The 19,139-nt window shown below is 41.1% G+C and overlaps 1 protein-coding gene across 7 annotated transcripts in view; it reads left to right on the plus strand.

Annotated features, from left to right (window-relative positions):
- Positions 1-4,410: 4,410 nt before the first annotated feature.
- LOC121917492 (trophoblast glycoprotein-like) overlaps positions 4,411-19,139 on the plus strand; it is a 100,024-nt gene continuing 85,295 nt past the window's right edge. For 3 of the 7 annotated variants that reach the window (XR_006101043.1, XR_006101042.1, XR_006101044.1), the window contains exons 1-3: positions 5,147-6,117; positions 7,742-9,210; positions 15,172-15,231. Coding sequence is in view for 2 of the 7 variants with exons in the window: in XM_042443506.1 (XP_042299440.1) it covers positions 8,084-9,268 (1,185 nt within the window). In the remaining 5 variants the exon portion in view is untranslated. Of the gene's footprint in view, positions 4,530-4,983; positions 6,118-7,741; positions 10,177-15,171; positions 18,524-19,139 lie in introns of those variants that run through there. The other 4 variants (XM_042443507.1, XR_006101045.1, XR_006101046.1 and 1 more) reach the window with 4 other exon arrangements.

The raw sequence follows: 19,139 nt of genomic DNA on the forward strand, positions 1-19,139 counted from the left end.
AACCATGTTCTGAGAAAATATAACAGGCATAACTGGAAATTATGCAAAATATAGCAAATACAAGAATGCATGGAAATGGAAAACATATGATTAAATACTATTAAATGAATACCAAAGCATAATAACACAATAATTTTTGCACAACAGTAGTGCAGGATCAAAACCTTAGTTCATAGGCCATATCAAAATTGTCATTAGGATTTCTATTATCAGGAAAACTTTAATTTCAGCTTTAAGTTTTAAAAAGCATAATTGTGAAAATAGATACAGAAACTATTTTTGTCCCCAACATCTTAGATTCAAACACAGCATTATGTGCTATGAAGGCAATGTAAAGGTGGGCATGTAATTGTGGAAAAGGGAAGGGAGGAGGAAAAAGAAAGAAAGAAAGAAGCACTTTTAAAACTGCTTTATTTCAGTATGAGCTTTCACGGCTTTCATTCACTTCTTCAAATGCACTTGTCTTGAGTCTTCAGGTCAGTTCTAATTCTGAAGAAGTGGACTGAAAGCCATGAGAGTGCATGCTGAAATACAGCATTGATAAAGGTGCTACTAATTCCTACAGAGAGCCAATGTAGTGTAGTGGTTTGCGTGTTGGACTATGATCCTGGACACTAGGGTTCAATTCCCAGTTCAGCCATGGAAACCCACTGGGTGACCTTGGGGAAATCACATGCTCTCAGCCTCAGGGAAAGGCAATGGCAAACCACCTCTGAACAAATCTTGCCATGAAAACTCCAGGATAGTTCTGCTTTAAGGTCTCCATAAGTTGGAAACAAGTTGAAAACATAACTCCTACACACACACACACTTTTATTTTTTTTGCACATTGGACTAACACAGCCATTTCTCCGAAAAGTGTATTTCTCAATTGTTCTCATTGCATAAAAGGGTTATCCTTAAGGATGTCCAGGTGTTAAAGACAGAGGACTTTTATTGTTTAAAACCAACAACAAATGTCCTAATTGCTCAAGGTAGGAGCAAATAAGACCAGAAAGCATTTGTAGGGATCAAGGAGTATCACACTGCCTGCTCTGATCTATTGGTGCGATGCGAAGAGGAACTGAAGAACTGCTATTGGAAATATGTCTACACATTTCTTTCCAGACACTTGGCACCTTTTGGCTCTATTGTCTTTTTTTCACCTTGCTTTGTTGACTTTTTAAAGACTACAGTGTTGTGCTCTTCTGTATTTGATGTATCTGTGTGCTTCAACTAAGTCAATGGATGTACTGCCAGGGTGTATAACCAGGCTTGTCAGCAGAGAGACGAAAGATCATAAACCTTAATAATTTTCTTCTTCACTGAATCCGCAGTCTTTATCTTCCAAATCAGTATGCTTATTATTTTTAGCTTTTATTTTGTGAATTCCTACATTTTTCTTGAATGCGGTATTTTACAGTGCCTTGTCCTTCTTTACTGTTAGGGCATCTGGTCACCCTGTGAAAGCTGTGCTGTGGACTGACATAGTAGCAGGGCTTCCAGTTGGGACAAAGTAAACATAAGCATATAGTAACCACATAGAAAGGAAGTGATCATTAGCTGTGCCGAAGATGTAAGGCTTAGTTGTTGTAGCTTGGTACACCTATTTTTTCACAGCTGTTGGGGGGGGGGGGTTGTTTCCTGTGCTCTAAACCCAAGTGAGACACACTTCAGGTTTGTGGGCTATGCGGTATGTTTTTACTAGTTCCACGACTGACCAGCTAGAGAGCAGCAGATGCAAAACGGTGACTAGCAGAAACTTACAAAATTGCAGCAGAAGGAATGGCACTAGTTAACTGGGGAATTTGGTAAGCAATACTTGACTGAGAAATGACTGAGAAAAAGAAAAACAAATAAACCAAAGAATGAATCAACAGATCAGGGGTTCTAACAGCCTAATTTAGGTTAAAGTGAGAGAAAAGAGTGTTTTATAGCCATTGTGACTGTCAACCAATTGACAGTCCAAAAATCTTTGCTAATTTGCTGCAAATTAACCAGAGCAGGGATTGGGAAAGTTACCTTTTAGAACTACAGTTCCCAGAATCCCCAAACCAGCATGGCCACTAGCTCAAAATCTTTCTCTATCCATCTTATCTAGCTATCTATTTATCTATCTATCTAACTCTGGCCCAAATCTCCCTTCTCCCTACCCCTGCTCTAAGCTGCACTTGGTCACCTTTCTTTAGGACTTGGTTCTTCGTAGCTTGGTTTTCAGTGTTCCCCACGGGCCCTAAAAAGAGAAGAACACTGCAGTCCACCCAGGCTATGTCCCCAATCTGCCAGCGCAGATGTTCCCTGGCATCAGTTCCATGTCAACCACAAAGGGCCTCAGTACGGAGCTAATTCTCAGTGGGCCAGGATCCTGACAGGACAGCATTAATGGGCTTTTGTGTAACTAGGAATCCAGCCTATGATTACAGATAGGCAGCTGAAAAGGAGAGGTCACCCCAGTCAGCCAGCATACACCCGACTCACTCTTCAGAGTGTTTCCTTTTACAGTAAACTGCCAATTGCAATGCATTTTTTTAAAGGACTCTTGTTGATAAAATTGTTTTGTAACACTGTTATGAAATAAAGTGGCTGGATCACTATGAGTATATGGCCAAACTGTTACTCAGTAGCTTCTAGGCGGTAGAAACAGATCTCCCAAAGAAGGAAATTAAAATATACTTCAGTACTTTAAAGCAGGCCAAAATACCCTAAGGGCGCCAGATCCTATCTGATCTTGGATGCTAAACAGGATCAGCCCTGGTTAATACTTGGGTGGGAGACTGCCACTGAACACTAGGTGCTGTAGGCTGTATTTTATAGGATTGCCTTAATTTGGAACTGCCTTGACGGCATACAATGAACTGGCAAAACCACCTCTGAATATCCCTTGCTTAAGAAAACCCTCTGAAATTAATGAGTCAACAAGCAACTTGAAGGCACATATACACACACTTTAAAGTAACAGAGAAGCCTACAGGGAAGGCCTGGATTTAGGAACAGAGGGCACAGGAAATGATTTGGAGGAGGAAATGATCTGAAAGACAGTCTGTACAACAATCCACATGAGAAGAAACAAACAATACAACCAGTCCATTAGCATATATAACTCTAGAAGCATTGAGTTGTGTAGTGAGAGCTGTGTTGATGTTTTAGCTTGGAACACTCCTGAGTTAAGTTCTCACACTCTGACCACATCTGAGTAAAATTGTGACGACATCTATATGAAGACTGAATATGATTTTTGAACATCATTGTACAGAACTTGTGACTTTTTGAAATAAGTGATATTAGACCTCAATATAATTTATGTTTTTGTATTGTTAATGGAGCATCAAATTCATTTGTTTCAAAAAAAAATGTTGTTTTATTTCCAAAGAGGGTTATTTATTTTGTATAAATCCACTGGCCTGTTCCTACAAAGTTGTGTAACTATTGGTATTATTTCCAGTAATGTAAGAATTCAGTTATACAAATAAGGCTTTTTTTGGTGTACAGTTGGCCTTCTGATTCCATGGATTCTTATTCCACAGATTCAATCATCCACGGGTTGAAAATATTAATATATACATTTCAACAAGCAAACCTTGATTTTGCCATTTTAAATAAAAGACGGGGGGGGGGGGGGGGGGGGGGAGCTGAGAGTAAAAGGCATACTTCTGGAAATCCCGGGAATGGTTTGTTGCTGGAGCATTCCTGGATCTTCATGGGTTAAATCCTGGATAAGCGTGATGTCATCTGAAAATCTTCAGTGTGGTTGTGCAACTTTGCTGGCAGTATGACTTTGTCTTCCCCAATGTCCCTCCATCTGATAATCTCCATAGATGGATTAATTTGGAAGATCAGAGTACAAAGAAGTCTTGTAGCACCTTTGAGGCTGAGAGAAAGCAGCTGGTGATGAGAGTGCTTTTGGTGCTGGGCAAAGGAGTTTATTGTGTGGAACAGATCCTGTGCAGAAACTGGATTTAAACTGTTAAAAACCCACAAAGGAGGGTAGATTTTCAGATGAGTTAACCTGAACAGAAAGTGGACAAAACAAAAGTGGGTTGATTTTTACACAGTGTAAGGTTAAAAAGCAATAATGCGACATTAACTTGAATGGAAAGTAGACAAAACCAGGTCCTTTTTACGTTTGGAAAATCCCGAAGGTCAAAAGAAGTGGGCTTTGTTGACTTTCCATCCAGGTTAATGTCCCGTTGTTGCTTATTAAGCCCAATGTGTCTGAAAATCAACCCACTTTGGCAGTTTTTCCTCCCAGATTTTTCAATCCCATTTTTGCATGGGATCCGTCCCGGCGTGTGATAAACTCAGTTGACCAGGGTTTGATTCTCTTCTTCTTCTTCCTCCTTCTTCTCTTCCTCTCCCTAGCCCTCTTCTTCTTCCTCCTCCTCTTCTTCTTCTACATCCTCTTCTTCTTCTTTCTCTCTTTTTCTTCTTCTTCTCCTTCCTCCTCCTCCTCCTCCTCCTGGGGAGCCAGTGGCTCAGTTTGGGCGCTGGAGTTGGCAGCAGGAAAGCAGCCAGGCAGGAGGCGCGCCCGGCGGAGCCAGAGCCAGAGCCAAGTAAGGCAGGGCCCCCTCCCTCCCCGGGGCCCCCTTCTCTCTCTCTCTCTCTCTCTCTCTCTCTCTCTCCAGCAGGGATCCCCAAAGGTCCTCCATCCGGAGCAGCCCTTCTTTCTCGAGGAGGGTCCTGGGCTTTGCGTTTGGCCAGGTCCCCTTCCCTGCTTCCCCCAGGGCGGCCAGGGGACTCCTCCTCAGCCCCCCAAAGGAGGACCAGGCAGCCCCAAATGGAGGACCTCCCAGGGGGAGAAAGGAGGGAGGACCTTGCCACACTGACAGACACTCGGAGGAAAGTTCAGCCTGAGTGCCAACTTCGCCAGGCTCCCAAGAGAGGGCTTGGTGGAGGAGCTCCTCCTGGGCGGAAGGTGAGAAGGGCAGGCGGTCCGGGAAAAGGAGGACCCTGGACACCCCCAAAAGGGTGGCATATTTGTGGTGCTTTCCATGGGGAGAGGCGGGTGTGAAATATTATTATTATTATTATTATTATTATTCCTGGGCATCTTTCCAAGGGGGGGGTTTCCTCACAAGGAGATGCAGACTCAGCAAAGCCCCTCTGAACCAATGCTGCCAAGAAAACCCCCAGGATAAGTTGCCTTCTAAGAAAAGGGCAGTGTGGGGTAGTGGTTGGAGTGTTGGAGCCCAGGGCTGGCTTCCCTGCTCAGCCACGGAAAGCCCCTGAGTGCCCTTGGGCGGGTCACACTCTCTCAGCCTCCTCCTCCTCAGGGGAAGGCAGGGGCAAACCTCCTCTGAACAAATCTGGCCAGGTAAACCCCAGGAGAAGTCCTTGCCTGAAATGAGGTGAAGGCACACAACAAACAGCAACAACAAACCAGGGCTCTTTTTTTGGGCAGGAAAGTGAAGGAAAGAGGGGAAAGTATTTTTGCAGGAGTAAAACTTTCCTGATCTTTTCGTCCTGCGATGGAGAAAACTCTTTCAAAGTTCCCTTTTGCAGTTCCTGAAGTTAGTCCATTTTTCCCGCCGCATCAAAGAATGCTGGAGGGACCCATTCTGTACTGGTTAAAGAGAGGGCTTTAACTGGTTTCTGGGTCTCCATCCTCCCGTTCCAAAGGTTCATAAGTAGAAGCCTCTCTGCTACATACAATCCTGACCTTCAGGTGGTGCCTTGAACAGGATTCCTTCAAAAGAAAAGGGGGTAAAAAGAAGAAGGAAGAAACCAAGACAGAAGAGTTGCAAATGTGTTTTAAAATGTCCGTAGCATTGCAAAAGATACATATTTGGGGGTTGTTGGGGGTCTTTCAGGGTGGTGTGGTGATTTGAGCATTGGACTATGACTCTGGAGACCTGGGTTCGAATCTCCGCTCAGCCATGGAAACCCACTTGGTGACCTTGGGAGAGCCTCTCAGTTGTGTTTGTAAAGGCAAACATCCTCTGAACAAACAGTAACTTGAAGAGGGCACTGAACTGAGTGGAGATTGTGTGCAGTTTGACCGATCAAACTGTATGTGTCCATTTGTCTCCGCTGGCTGCCCAAAAGTCAGGGCTAGACGTCCATTTGGACATGCAACTACGATTTTAAAATGCCTTGGGATTGAGGGTAACAAAGGATGGTGTAGTCTGGTGTACAAAACAGGTATGGTCTTGACGTCTGGATGCAGATAGTTTTTTGTGGGTGTTGGATGATTAGGAAAGAGGCATTGGTAAAGTGAAATGTGCAGGTCTACCTTATCTGAAATTCTTGGGACCAGAAATGTTTGGGATTTCAAGGCTTTTTTTCCCTAGGTTTTTGAATATTTATATATAAATAATGATATATTCACATATTGTATATACTCATGTATAAGTCTAGAAATTTTAGTAAAAATTGACCTCAAAAACAGAGTCAACTTATCCATGGGTCAATATAAGTGCTGTACTTTAACACTTATTTTAAAAAAGGGACCATCTCCTGGTGAAAGGCAAGTGTGTAATTTGTCCTGGAAGCACCAATCCACCTCTCCTCTCTCATCCATCCAGCTTTGAGTGTGAACACAAAAAATTGTGCTTGCTAGAGTTTTCTAAGTTCTTTGGCAGCTTTTTACTTTGCTTTATCCTTTCAATCCTTTGTTACATGGCCCTAAGTTTTACCCTCAACTTATCTGTGGGTCATATCAAAATCCATAACTTTAGCCCCAAAACCTGCCATCAACTCATACATGAGGTTAACTTATAGTTGAGTATATACAGTATACATTATGATCCAGAATAGTGTAGTGATTTGAGCATTGGACTTCGACACTGGAGATCAGGGTTCACATCCCCATGCGGACATGGAAACCCACTGCGTGACCATGGGCAGGTCCCATGCTCCGAGTCCCTAGAAAACTCCATGACAGAGTTGCCATAAGTCACAAACGACATGAGGGCACACAACAATGAGACATCTTAGGGATGGGACCCAAGTTTAAACATGACATTCATTTGTGTTTGCTTTACACCTTGTGCTCATAGCCTGAAGGTAATTTTAAATACAATATTTAATAATTTTGTGAATGAAACAAAATTTGTGTACACTGAAGCATCAGAAAGCAAAGATGCCACTACCTTAGCCAGCCATATGGACAATTTTGGATATTTGAGTATTTTGGATTTTCGAATTCTGGATAAGGGAGACTCAACCTGTGTAAAATTACCATGCTGGATTCAAGGAAGGTCACAGTGTTGTGTTTCAGCAAGAGACAGAGAGATGCCTGGCAGTCATTTTTGTCTCCAAAATCTAGAAAACAAACATTGTTTTTGTACACAAATGCATTCTTTTTGGACAAAGTTCTCTTACTCTTCTTGAAAGAGAGAGGAAAAAAAGAGAAAGGAAGGGAAAATTCAGACTTCAGGAGAAGTTCATCAAATGTTGATAGGCTGATAGAAATTGATCTGACCTATTTTGCAAGGCAGGAAAAGAAAGACAATCCAGACAGACTTATTTCTCAGGCAGCATGATCACTGCTATCCAGTGACAAGCATGGGACACAATACAGAGTCTGATCAAAGCAAAGCCATGCACAAACTGTGTTCTGAGATGGACAGCTCAGTTCTTCTACTTGAGGAGAGTGGGCTGGCTTTTTTGGCTTGGCAGACGTGCCCTCAGGGTGAGAGGAATGGCTTTGAGGATCACAAACTTGTGTTCAGAGGAGGAGGAAGTCTGAGAAGACTGGTTTTCTTAGGACGTGGTGTGAATTGTTTCTGTGGCTTCCATCCTCCTTCTTTTCTTCTCCTTTCAGAGGTGGCTGGACTTGAGAAGGAAAATAAAGCTATCAAGATCCCCAGTGGAGGAAAAACACAAGTAGGAAGCGCTTTGGACACTCTGGGAGGGGTTCGGATCTGCACTCCGGTGCTACTGCTGCCACCATCTTATGGTGTTCTGTGCCAGGAAGGAAGGGAAGGGCTTCCTTGGCACCTTCCTTTTCCCAAGGGCATTGAATGTACCCAGAAGCGAACCCTTCTTTCCAGGCATTCCTCCACAGCTTGACACAGGTGCCAGCATCACAGCTCATCCAGGAAACAAGAGAGAGCACCTGGCAGAAGAAACAACAGTGTGAGGGCATCTCCTGGGAAAGGCGGTGATGCTGGGGTGCTCTTTTTGGGGCTCTGCACCCCCTACGCCAATTGGGGAAAGGAAAGGAGCCTGGTGGCTTGAACTGCTCCTCTTGCTCCTGCTCATCTTCTCAGGCTGGGTTTTGACTCAACAGCCTGTTGGTTGCCCCGAGCCTTGCGAGTGCTCTGAGGCAGCCAAGACAGTGAAGTGCATCAATAAGAACCTGACAGAGGTCCCACCAAACCTGCCTCACTACGTCCAGAACCTCTTTCTCACTGGCAACCACATCCGGCACCTCGCATCTGGCACCTTCCTCTCCGAGCTCCGGCTGGAGCTCAGCAGCGTCAACCTGAGCGGTAATCAGCTGGAGCAAGTGGATGCAGAGGCTTTTGCTGGACTGTCCAGCCTGAAGCGCCTGGACCTGAGTGACAACACTCTCATCTGGATCAGTCCTGAAGCCTTTGGCAATGGCAGCAGCAGCCCTTTGGAGGAGCTAAATCTGCGTAACTCCCTCTACAATAACAGCAGGGTGGCAGCCATTGCTGAGCTGCTCCAGAGGGGGACCTTCCTGAACTTGACCCACCTGTACCTGTCTGATAACAACCTGGTTTACTTGCCAGCAGGCATCTTCTCCATGCTGCCCAACCTGCGGCAGCTGGACCTGCACAACAACTCCCTGGTGGGCTTGCATAACGTCTCTTTCTGGGGTCTCCGCCAGCTGCAGAATTTCAACCTTGGAGACAACTCCCTCAAGTGCCTGAGGAACAGCACCCTTGTGCAGCTCCGCAGCCTCCCCTGGCTCTCCAGCCTTAACCTCAGCCACAACACCTGGGTCTGTGACTGCAACATCGAGGACATGGTGAACTGGTTGAAGGAAAGTGACCAGGTGGAGGCCAAAGCGTCTCTCAAGTGCTCTTCTCCTGAGGAGATGGAGAATAGCTCCTTGGTGAGCCTTGATTTCTCAGGCCTGAGCTGCCCCGAGCCAATGGATGACCAGGCTCAGCTGCAGACTTCTTACGTCTTCCTTGGCATAGTTTTAGCCCTCATTGGTGCCATTTTCCTCCTGGTTTTATACTTGAACCGAAAAGGGATCAAAAAGTGGATGTACAATATCAGGGATGCCTGTAGAGACCACATGGAGGGATATCACTACAGGTATGAGATCAACGCCGATCCCAGGCTGACACACCTTGGCTCCAATTCAGATGTCTGAAGAAGCTTTCTATGGGGAAAGGCAGCCACAGCGCACAATAGCAATGCATGAGATGTAGACTCTTAGCTTTATTCCCTCAACCCCCACATGCTTGCTACCCCTTGTCACACCTTAGAGACATCACAGACTTATCTGTGCTGTGCAGAGAATTATGCCTACCTGTGTCACAAAATTCACACCTTGTTGTTGTTGTTGCTGTTGTTGTTGTTGTTGTTGTTGCAATTATGATTATGATTATTATTGCCCACAGTCAATTGTGCATGGTAAAAAGTTAAGTTTTTAAAAAACTAAAAAAGAAAAGAAGGAAAGAAATCTCCATTTTGTGTCTGTCTCCCTGCCTGTTTGCTTTGCAAGTTGCTGCCGGTTCTTGCTTGGCGATTTCTCACATCTAAGAAAATAATAATAAAGAGGGTGTTTGTATCCTCTTCCTGCTAATGTTTTTAAATCTTGAAGGCATGCATATTAACAAGTACCGTATAACAAAGACTGCCTCACATTTTGAGGAGGAGAAATGTTTCATCCATCAGTACCAGTTTGGGTTTTTTGGTGCTGCAAAAACTTCTGTAGACTGCATATGTATTGAGAACTCACCTTTTAAAAAAAAGGTTTTTCTTTGTAGAAAAAAAAGTTAAAATGCAAGCATGCAAATATTTGATGATTTTACACAATGTAGGGAGAAACTGAAGATTTCAGTACAGTTTTTTACTGTTGGTAAAAGGTATAAGCACTTGCAATTTACATGAAAACAGGAATTTTAAAAAATGCAAAAGGAAAAATGAACCCGTATAACTTCATATGAACTGAGTTTGAACTGCTAAATAATTCAATAAATGTTCTTACATGAGTGTCTGTTTCACTGAAGTTTGCTATTTCAATATTCTAATCTGAAAATGAAGCACAATATGGAATTAATATATTGCAGTTGCTAATGTGATAAACTCATTTTCTCTGTACAAAACTTTTGGCAAATGCCAAATACTTCATTTATTGAGATGTTTGCTTGAAAGCATCTTTACCGATGTAGATTATCTCTCAGAGAGACTGTAAAGATAAAACGCTATTCTCATTTGCAATTGTTTATTAAGCTGCATGTGAATTACTGTCTCCTTCCTTATACAATGTAATTTTTCATATTCTTTTCTTAACAATGCCATTAAGTGAGGATCTTTTAAATTGCTGCAATAGTTCTCAGTTGACTATTTTTAAAATAGATAGTGCTATTGGTGGCCTTTACTGCCAAGTAATGGGCATGCTCTGTCCAAAGTTAAACATTTATGCAGTGCAATCCTGGGTATATTTACTCAAAAGTAAGTTCCAGTGATTTCAATAGGTCTTACTCCTAGTTACATAATCTTAAAGTTCCATGCATTGTAGTGGGAGAGAATTAGGCAAATGATTAATTCCCTCCTGTTGAAGTCAGCTTGCCTTAAAATGTGTTTATCCTTCATCACAATTGATGCATTGCACTGATATGCTGCGTTATAAGTATAGATATGGCTTAACTCTATCCATGTTTTCTTGGAAATAAATCCAATTCAGTATGGTGGCTTGCTTACAAATAAAGTGTGCTTTGAACTTCAATCTGACTAGCAAGTTCTGTCAGTGTATCCTTGGCCTTAGTTTTCTCAAGCAGCAGATGAGGTGGTAAAGTAGGGTTGCTCCAGTTTCATAATGAGGTGGGAGGCTCACATGAATGAACATGCTCCTATAAGCCCCCATAAACAAAGCTGTCATATTGGGAAGAATGGTTCTAGTCTAGCATAACCCTCAACATTTCAGTTTTCTATCTTTGGGGGCAAAGGAGTTTTTTTATAACTTTATTTTCAACTTTGAGCATTCAGCTTGTGAATCTGCCTCACAACATGAAATCTGAAATAGCCCAGTTAAAAATCCACTACACTGCCTCATCTGATGCAGATGAATGTGAGGCCAAAGTTGTGAGTAAATGTGCTTTGGTTTCTTTGGAGGGGCGACTGTTTGTAATCTGAATGTTAATCTAAAGAGACCCTTGAGAAGCCAAGTTTTCATATTTTGTAAGTAAATGCAATGATGTGAATAGAGATATCAGGTCTACTTGGGATATGATATCATATAGATAAACATGTGAGTGTGTTTTCTGCTATTAACCTGTGCATGGCTACAGCTGCACATGTCTTGTGTTATGCAATTTTATAAAGAAAAATTTCTGAAAATCACAATCTCACACTGTACTTTGTTGAGGACATTGTGATGGCACAAGATATCTAGTAAATATATTGTTCTTCTAAACCTATTGGAATGCCTAAACTGTGATGCCAATCTGCTCTTAACAGAATTCTAATAGAGGTCCAGTTTAAACCGAGATGCTTTATCAGTTTTTTAGTAAGCTGCATAGTAGGTCCGATTCTTGGTTTCGCTGTCCGATAAAACATGTATAACTTACTGTACCAACTTAACAATGCATGTTTATGTGAAAATACGTTCCAGTACCCCAGTGGCACTGTTCCTGTGTAACTGTGCATAGAGTTTGTCATCTAATGTTCATCTTTCAAACTTCTGTAAGACCACAACTTTACAGCTGCTATCATTTTCATTGGCCATAAAGCTTCCCCATCTCATTTTAGATGAAGCTAACTTTCTGCTTTGACTAACTTGCAAATTTATATTTTAAGATCAACACCATATTTTAGGGATCAAGGGAAAATAGGGTCTGTGCTACAGGTATGTTTTAGTTTTAAAGATATGCTTATTTTGCAGTCATTACTTTGTTCTGATTCTAGTATAAATGTTGTTGTTAACTGCTCTCGAGCCAGCCTTCACTCATGACAACCCTGTAAATGAGACATCTCCAGGCTCCCCTGTTCTTAACTGCTCTGATTAGATCCTGCAGGTTCAGGTCCGTAGCCTCCTTGATACTAGTATACTATATGAGCCATTTAATGTTTCAGAACAGTCAGGCTCAGTTAAAAATAAGGTTACTAATAGTGCAATTGTTGACAATATTAGCAGCTTTATAAGGTGTCTGAAAATACTGGACTGTTTTGTTGTGCTTCTTGATTAATACCTGTGCTGATGTTTTCATTTCCAGAAAGCACTCAAAAGCAACTGGCTCTCGGTTCCAGAGTTTGCTTTCCTAAGCAATACTGCAATGTAAAGTTTAGATTGTCCTATGTAAAACATCTACCAGGCAAACAAATGCAACTATGAGCAGATGTTAAAAACAAATACAGTGAAACATCTCCTTGCTGAATGAAGGCTTTGAATAGTGTTGTATGCCATAATATTCATATGTGATTTAAACTAAATAGTCTTTCATTAAATGTATCAGCAAATTTATACTTTCTAATGAATAAATTTTGTTAATTTCCCAATACCTGCCAGACTGAAAAAAGAATAGTCTTTTGAAATGCCCCAACGTGTTTGTTTCATTAAAGAGCTGTTCACTTCTTTGCCAGAACAAGGTCCTATCTTTTGTTTTGCTGTGCATCTCATAACATGTGATGAATTTGTTTACTGTATTCTATGCAGAGGATTTTGACAAATAATAGTTAGACTAATATTTTATAGAGCTTAGTATATATTTTACAGAGTGTCATACAGTGCTTTGTTATCTTATTGTGAAACAAAATGACAATATACAGTGTATAATTCCTGAAAAAGTTGTACATAGTTTTCTCTCAAAATACAGTTATAACTCTTTATTTATGTCTCTGGGGTCCCCCCACCCACCCACCTGGTGTTTGCTTTTTCCAATGATGTAGCTGTTCAGCATGTTGTGACATGGTGAATGTTTCTCTGACAGGTGACAAAGCCTAGAGAGGTTTATAGGGTGTGTAATGTCAAATTAGCAAAGGAGATTTTTAAAAAAAAGTCTTTTGGGGGGATCTCCTTACCACTTGGTTCAGATAAAACAACTTAATGAAATCAGATTAATTAGTTAATTTGGAGTTGTCATATACAAAAGCACTGCTGATTATGCATAGCATCAGAATTCCTAGTTCGCTGTTCTTAATATATGTTCACTCTTAGAGTGAGTTGTGATAGGACAGGACTAGATTCCATATTCATAGTTTTGCAGCATTAGTGACCAACAGTGGCAACCAGGTATATGAATAGCCTGCAGTTCTTCAGGGCAATTTAAGGTATTTAACAATCATTCTGTATTTTTTGCTAAATGTTTACCAGCTCTTTACATTAAATTAATTAAATCTGCTGTGATCAGACTTGCACTTGTGGGCTGTTTTCTTGAGATTCGCACTTTTGAGTTTTTTTGCTTGGATAACAGATCAAGTGACATCCTACAGTTAGCAAAGGAAGTATGGCAGTCCTCTGCCTGCTGTGCTTTAAAATATAGTCTCGACATAAACTCAAAGGTGAAGATCTAATGCTGGGGGGAGGGAGCTGGCCATACCAGTAATTCTTAGGACACTGCAAACAAAGTGAAAAGTTGTGACTTTGCCTTGTTCTGTTTTCACGGCATTAACAGATATTCTTGCGCAGAATTGATTCACAATAGGAGAGCACACCCTGTTGTTGTAGATGGCAATTCCATTTGTATTGGGCCATCAGGAGCCTTCTCCAAAACAAAACATTTTTCTTCCCTTTTCTATATAGATACTTGAAAGTTTGAAAACAGTTATCATATGGCCCCTTAGACGAGGAGGTTTTACTCCAGTGATGGTGGGAAAAGAAGGGGTGCCATTAAATAAAAACTGACAAGTCCTGTGCTGATTCCGCTGCCCACTTTTAGCCACATTGTGGCTTCTCCTGTTCATCTTATAGGAGACAGGAGGAGAAGGATAGCAGAGACTGGCACAATTGGACCTCTGCATCCATGATTTTTTTTATCCACAGGTTCAACATCCATGGCTTGAAAATATTTTTAAAATTATAAATTCCCAAAAGCAAACCTTGCTTTTGCCATTTTATATAGGGGCACCATTTTACTACACTATGTATTTAATAGGACTTGAGCATCCACAGATTTTGGTATCCCCAGGGATGGGTGGGTCATGAAACCAACCCCCAGTGGATACCAAGGTCCCACTGTAGTTGCTTTATAGCAAGTTAATTGGTATATATTGTCCACATAGATAACACTCTCTCCAAAAATTCGTACTAGATTTTCCCCAATCCTGGGATTGATAGCCATTGGACTCAGAATCTTTTTGCTGGAAAAATATCTGTTGTTTCATGGAGTAACAGCCCTTCTCCAGGCTTATTAATCTGTAATTTGATTGCTGCCTGTGAGTCGCTCCCCTATGATTCTGGTTTATTTATTTCCTAAAGTACTAATTGAACCCACATAGTTATTGTTAGGTTTATTGGATTATAGATGGCTGTTCTAGCATATACTGATTTTTAGAAAACTGCATTTAGATGCAGCAATCATCTGGAGCCTTATGCACTTCTTCCAGGCTCCAGGTGAGAAATGGAAAGCAGACAAAATCTGCTGGCTCTGAACAACCTACATCTTCCTCCAATGCCTTACTTCTCTTTCCTCCTTCCACCACCTGGCATAGTCCACCAACAGGGTTCTGGCTGTTATATCCACATCTTTGTTTTACTTACAGCTTTCTTGTAGTTTCCTTGCTGCCTGGGTCTTCCTACATCATTCTACCCCTTAGAGAGATAAAACCCTCATGTCAGTAGGCTCTTAATAAGATCTCATTATGAGCTCGCATTATGAAAGTTCTCTGTTTATTTTTTAAATCTCCTGCTCAACATCTGATCCTCACCCCCAGCCCCGTTTGTCCCTGATCCATTGCCAACAAACTGGATAAGCAGTTGGCTTGGCTGCTGCTAGATGTTTATACGTTTTGTTTTAATTTCCTCTTAAGTCATGACATTTAAGGGACTCAGTCAAAGCTGGTGGTGGGATCATAATCTAACTTATTTTCTTTCTTTTTTTCTTTCTTTGGCAGTTGAACGCTCTCAAGCTACGGCAACATCTCTGTGCATGTGAGGAAGGAAAATAAGATTGGGTAAGAGTACATTTTCAAGCCCATGCTTCTGAGTTCCTTTTTGTACAGCACAGAAGCAAGACTGGACTGTGTTGTTACTGCTGCTGTTGTTATTGTTTTCACAAAGGAGCCCTTGACAGTGTCCTTGTCAGCAATGAGGACTCTAACCTGCTTGACTGAAACAATTATTACTTGATTGACACAATAACCTGCCACTGTCACTGACCTATTGTGTGACCTACTGTGTAGTGGATGCATTTGTAATATCTCTGAGCTTTGGCACAGAATAAAAGAAAACTCTGCTTTTGTTTTTGTTTTACTTATGTTTTTCATTCAACTGTTAGAAGTTATAACATATCTCCATTTACTGAAGACTGAATGGTAAAACAATACAAGTGAGGAATGTAACGTTGAGAATTGAGAATAATGTTGCTGAAAGCAGTGGAGAAAGAGAGCACAGCCCAGGGTTTGGGAGACAACATGAAGGGTCTGAATTTGGAAGTTTACTTTTCTAGACTACAGCTATCCAGATCCACCAACCAGCATGGCCATGATTGCTGCAGGATTTGTAGAGCTGGTGTCTAAAATAACTTTTCTAACCTCTGGGAAGGGTTCTGTTCTTTGTTTTCCCCTGTAACAGACTGCCTTGCCTTTTCAATACTTCTGACCAAGCAATCAGTGTAGACATGGGAATAAGATTGTTTCAGAAGCACGTAGGTATGAATTTTGTGAGTAGCGGGTGCCAAAGAAAGTGTCCTGCTGAGATGCAAGAGCAGCCTTTTCAGTCTGAAGAAGGGTTGATCTCCCAGCCTGGTTATGACAGTGCCACCAGTATGTGAACTAGAGTGTTTTTGTGCTAACAGGCAAATCAAAATGAGATCTTCTTCCATCAGTATCTTTTATATATCCCTCCTCTGGTTCAGTTCCATTGTCTAATATTCGCTCCTGTTACTATTCATCATCTAACTCAAACTCCAAATTGCCTCAAAATCCAAATTAGCTATGTACAGATTATCTTGTTTTTGGTTATCCATTGTTGTGGTCTAGTCAGTGATTTTCTATAGTTTGTATTTCAACTTCAGAAACCTTGTCTGTATTTGAGTTGGAGTGCCAGGTTTAATGTGCTGTCTCTCTCTCTCTCTCACTCGCTCTCTGTTCATATGTCTGCAAATACATGAATTTAATGTATACAGACAATAAGAGCAGCAGGTGTACCAGAACCTAGGAAGTGCTTTAAACTGTCTTCTGGATAGGTCAGATGTACTGTAGACTGACACTAGGCTTTCAGAAACAGAAGCCTTTGTGTGGCATTTAGAAACTGAATTTTGCAGCATAAAGACAATGTTGGAAGGCTTTCAAGAAGGAGTTATGTCTTCAGTGGCCACATTGATTATCCAAGACAAGTATGCTCACAAATATTCTCACCTCAATGAGAGGGAATCTTGACCCACTGAGATACCCTGTTAAAAATATGTTCAACCACTGAAAGATGTTTCCCAATTCAGGACTTCAAAGCACAAACACACACACACACACACACACCCTATATTTTTGTGTAGACATTTTTGTGAATGTTTGTGCAAATAAAACCAGGCTGGGTCTTTGGCTTGGTATAGAAAAATGCCAGTATGAGGAACAGGCTTTTTATGATCAGCTATTCACTGGAATCCTATAAGACTTGTTACATTATGTAACTTTACTTATGCCTAGCTATGTAGCAGAGGCACTAAGAAACCCCTTTGCTGAATTATGAAGATGCATAGCAGAACACCACCACGAGCACCTGATGTTCAATATTCATCTCAGCATGATGTGCATCAGTGTGCAATGCAAATCATGGCACGATCACATCACATAATAATGTGCATCATGCACGTATGTGCATTGGGCACTTTGCCAGCTCTGCTATGTAGTAACATAACAGCAGCCCTCTACTCCGTATGGATATTACATCATGCAAGTGCACAATTCTAGTCCCTGCAGATGACATAAGGTCCCAATATGATTCTGGCAATTGTTTTGAAATGCACCCACCTTTAAAAGCAAATTCTAGAAAAAGTGCTATAAGTCAAGGTTTTACTGCTGTGCTCCCATCTAACAACCTTTCAACACATTTGGATGAGAAAAATCATTAATTCTTAATTTTGTGCAACCCTATGTGGGCTTATTATTCAATGGGACTTACTTCTAAGTAGATGTGCACTAGATTGCAGCCTACCTGACAGAAATATTCAGTGTTTAAGAATTGGTTTGGATGTAGACTGGTGACGCTTAGACACACTGAATGTAAAGGAGGTTAAGTTAGCCGTGGACTTAACTGATATCCCATTGATTTCAGTGTGTCTAGGTATTACTAAACCTGGATCCAAATTATTGTTGTGCTTGTTCTTTTCCCAATTGTGTTGCAATCTGCACACAAGTCTGCCATGCTAGCCTCCTGTGGTTCCATAGAAATTGTACAGGTACCTCTTGAATCACAAGCAAAAGACTCATGGAAGATAAGATTGGCAATGACTATGAGCCATGACAGCTAGAAAGATAAGATCCAATGCCTGTGAGTCATGACCAACTGGAGCAGGTCTCCTTTCAGGATCAGCAGTAACATGCAGTGGGAGAGATCTATTGCCCTCATGTCTGTTTGTGGGCTTCCCAGAAACTTTTGATCAGGACTGAGAAACAGAATACTGGACTATATAACCTGGGAGTGGGGATCTTGTGGGCCTCAAGATGTTGGACTGATATTCCTATCAGCTGTAGTCAGGGTAGCCAATAATGAAAGATCATGGCATCTATAGTCCAACAAAATCTGGAAGGCCCCATACAGATTCCACCCTTGAGATAGGCCTTAGGATCTGTTCTAGCAGGACTCTTGTGTTCCTAACATTAGAAGCATTTGGTTCAAGTTCTCTAATTTGTTATCTTGAGTTGCAGTCTTCAGATGTACTATTTAGTGAAAAAAATATAATTAAAATCTTGGTAATTATTGGTTAATCACTGAATGAACAGGCACAATTCCTCAGGAGTCCATGGGATCTGTGGACACAGATTATTATAGTTCTTCCACAGCTCTTGTTTTTTTTAAAGTGTTTGCTCAGGAGAATGACCTTGTGGCTTGCACCCAGAACCTTCTTCACATGTTGCAAAGATGGGATGAATTGATCATATACTTGGGAAATGATTGTCTTTTTTTCAGTCTTTGCACTCCTTTAGAAATGATGCATGCAATATATGCTGAATGTCTGAAAACTCCAGATGTTATAGCTAATGCCAATATAGTCTTAAAAGATTCTTAAAAGTTTACATAGCATTCATTGAGAAACACTTAAGCATGCAATATATAATAATAATAATAATAATAATAATAATAATAATAATAATAAGTATTAGTATGTAGGTACACATAACAAATAGCTAAAATGTGTGAGATGATGTTAATGGAAACAAGCTGAAATGCCATAGATCTGCCCAGCTATTCTTTCAGTTCACATCCATGGCATGGTCAAGTCAGCCCCTTGTGGATTATGGTGGACTGGAGTTTTGAATCAAATATGTTTTAGCAATGTAAATAAAATGTTAATTGTGATGCATGTTTACATAAATGGTTGCAGATAATTTTGTATAGAGATTGGTGGAATAAATTTTTTGACATAAATTAGCAAGTGGCTAAATGGGTGTCGTTTATTTTTTCCTACGTTTTTAAAATTTTTAAATGCTTTATTTTTTTTTTTAATAAAATGAAACAAAACCCAGCCCTGTCCCAAAGATGCCCCAGAGAAGCATGGAACCTCTTCCTCTCTCCACCAGAAGTGGAGACACTGGCCCACCAAATGTTTTGGACTGCAATTACCACAACAGCTTACAATTGGCCATGTTGTTTGGAGCTGATGGGTGTCGTAGGCTGACATATGTAGAGGATTAAATGTTCCCCA

Source organism: Sceloporus undulatus, unplaced genomic scaffold, assembly GCF_019175285.1.
Source record: "Sceloporus undulatus isolate JIND9_A2432 ecotype Alabama unplaced genomic scaffold, SceUnd_v1.1 scaffold_20, whole genome shotgun sequence".
NCBI lineage: Eukaryota > Metazoa > Chordata > Lepidosauria > Squamata > Phrynosomatidae > Sceloporus > Sceloporus undulatus.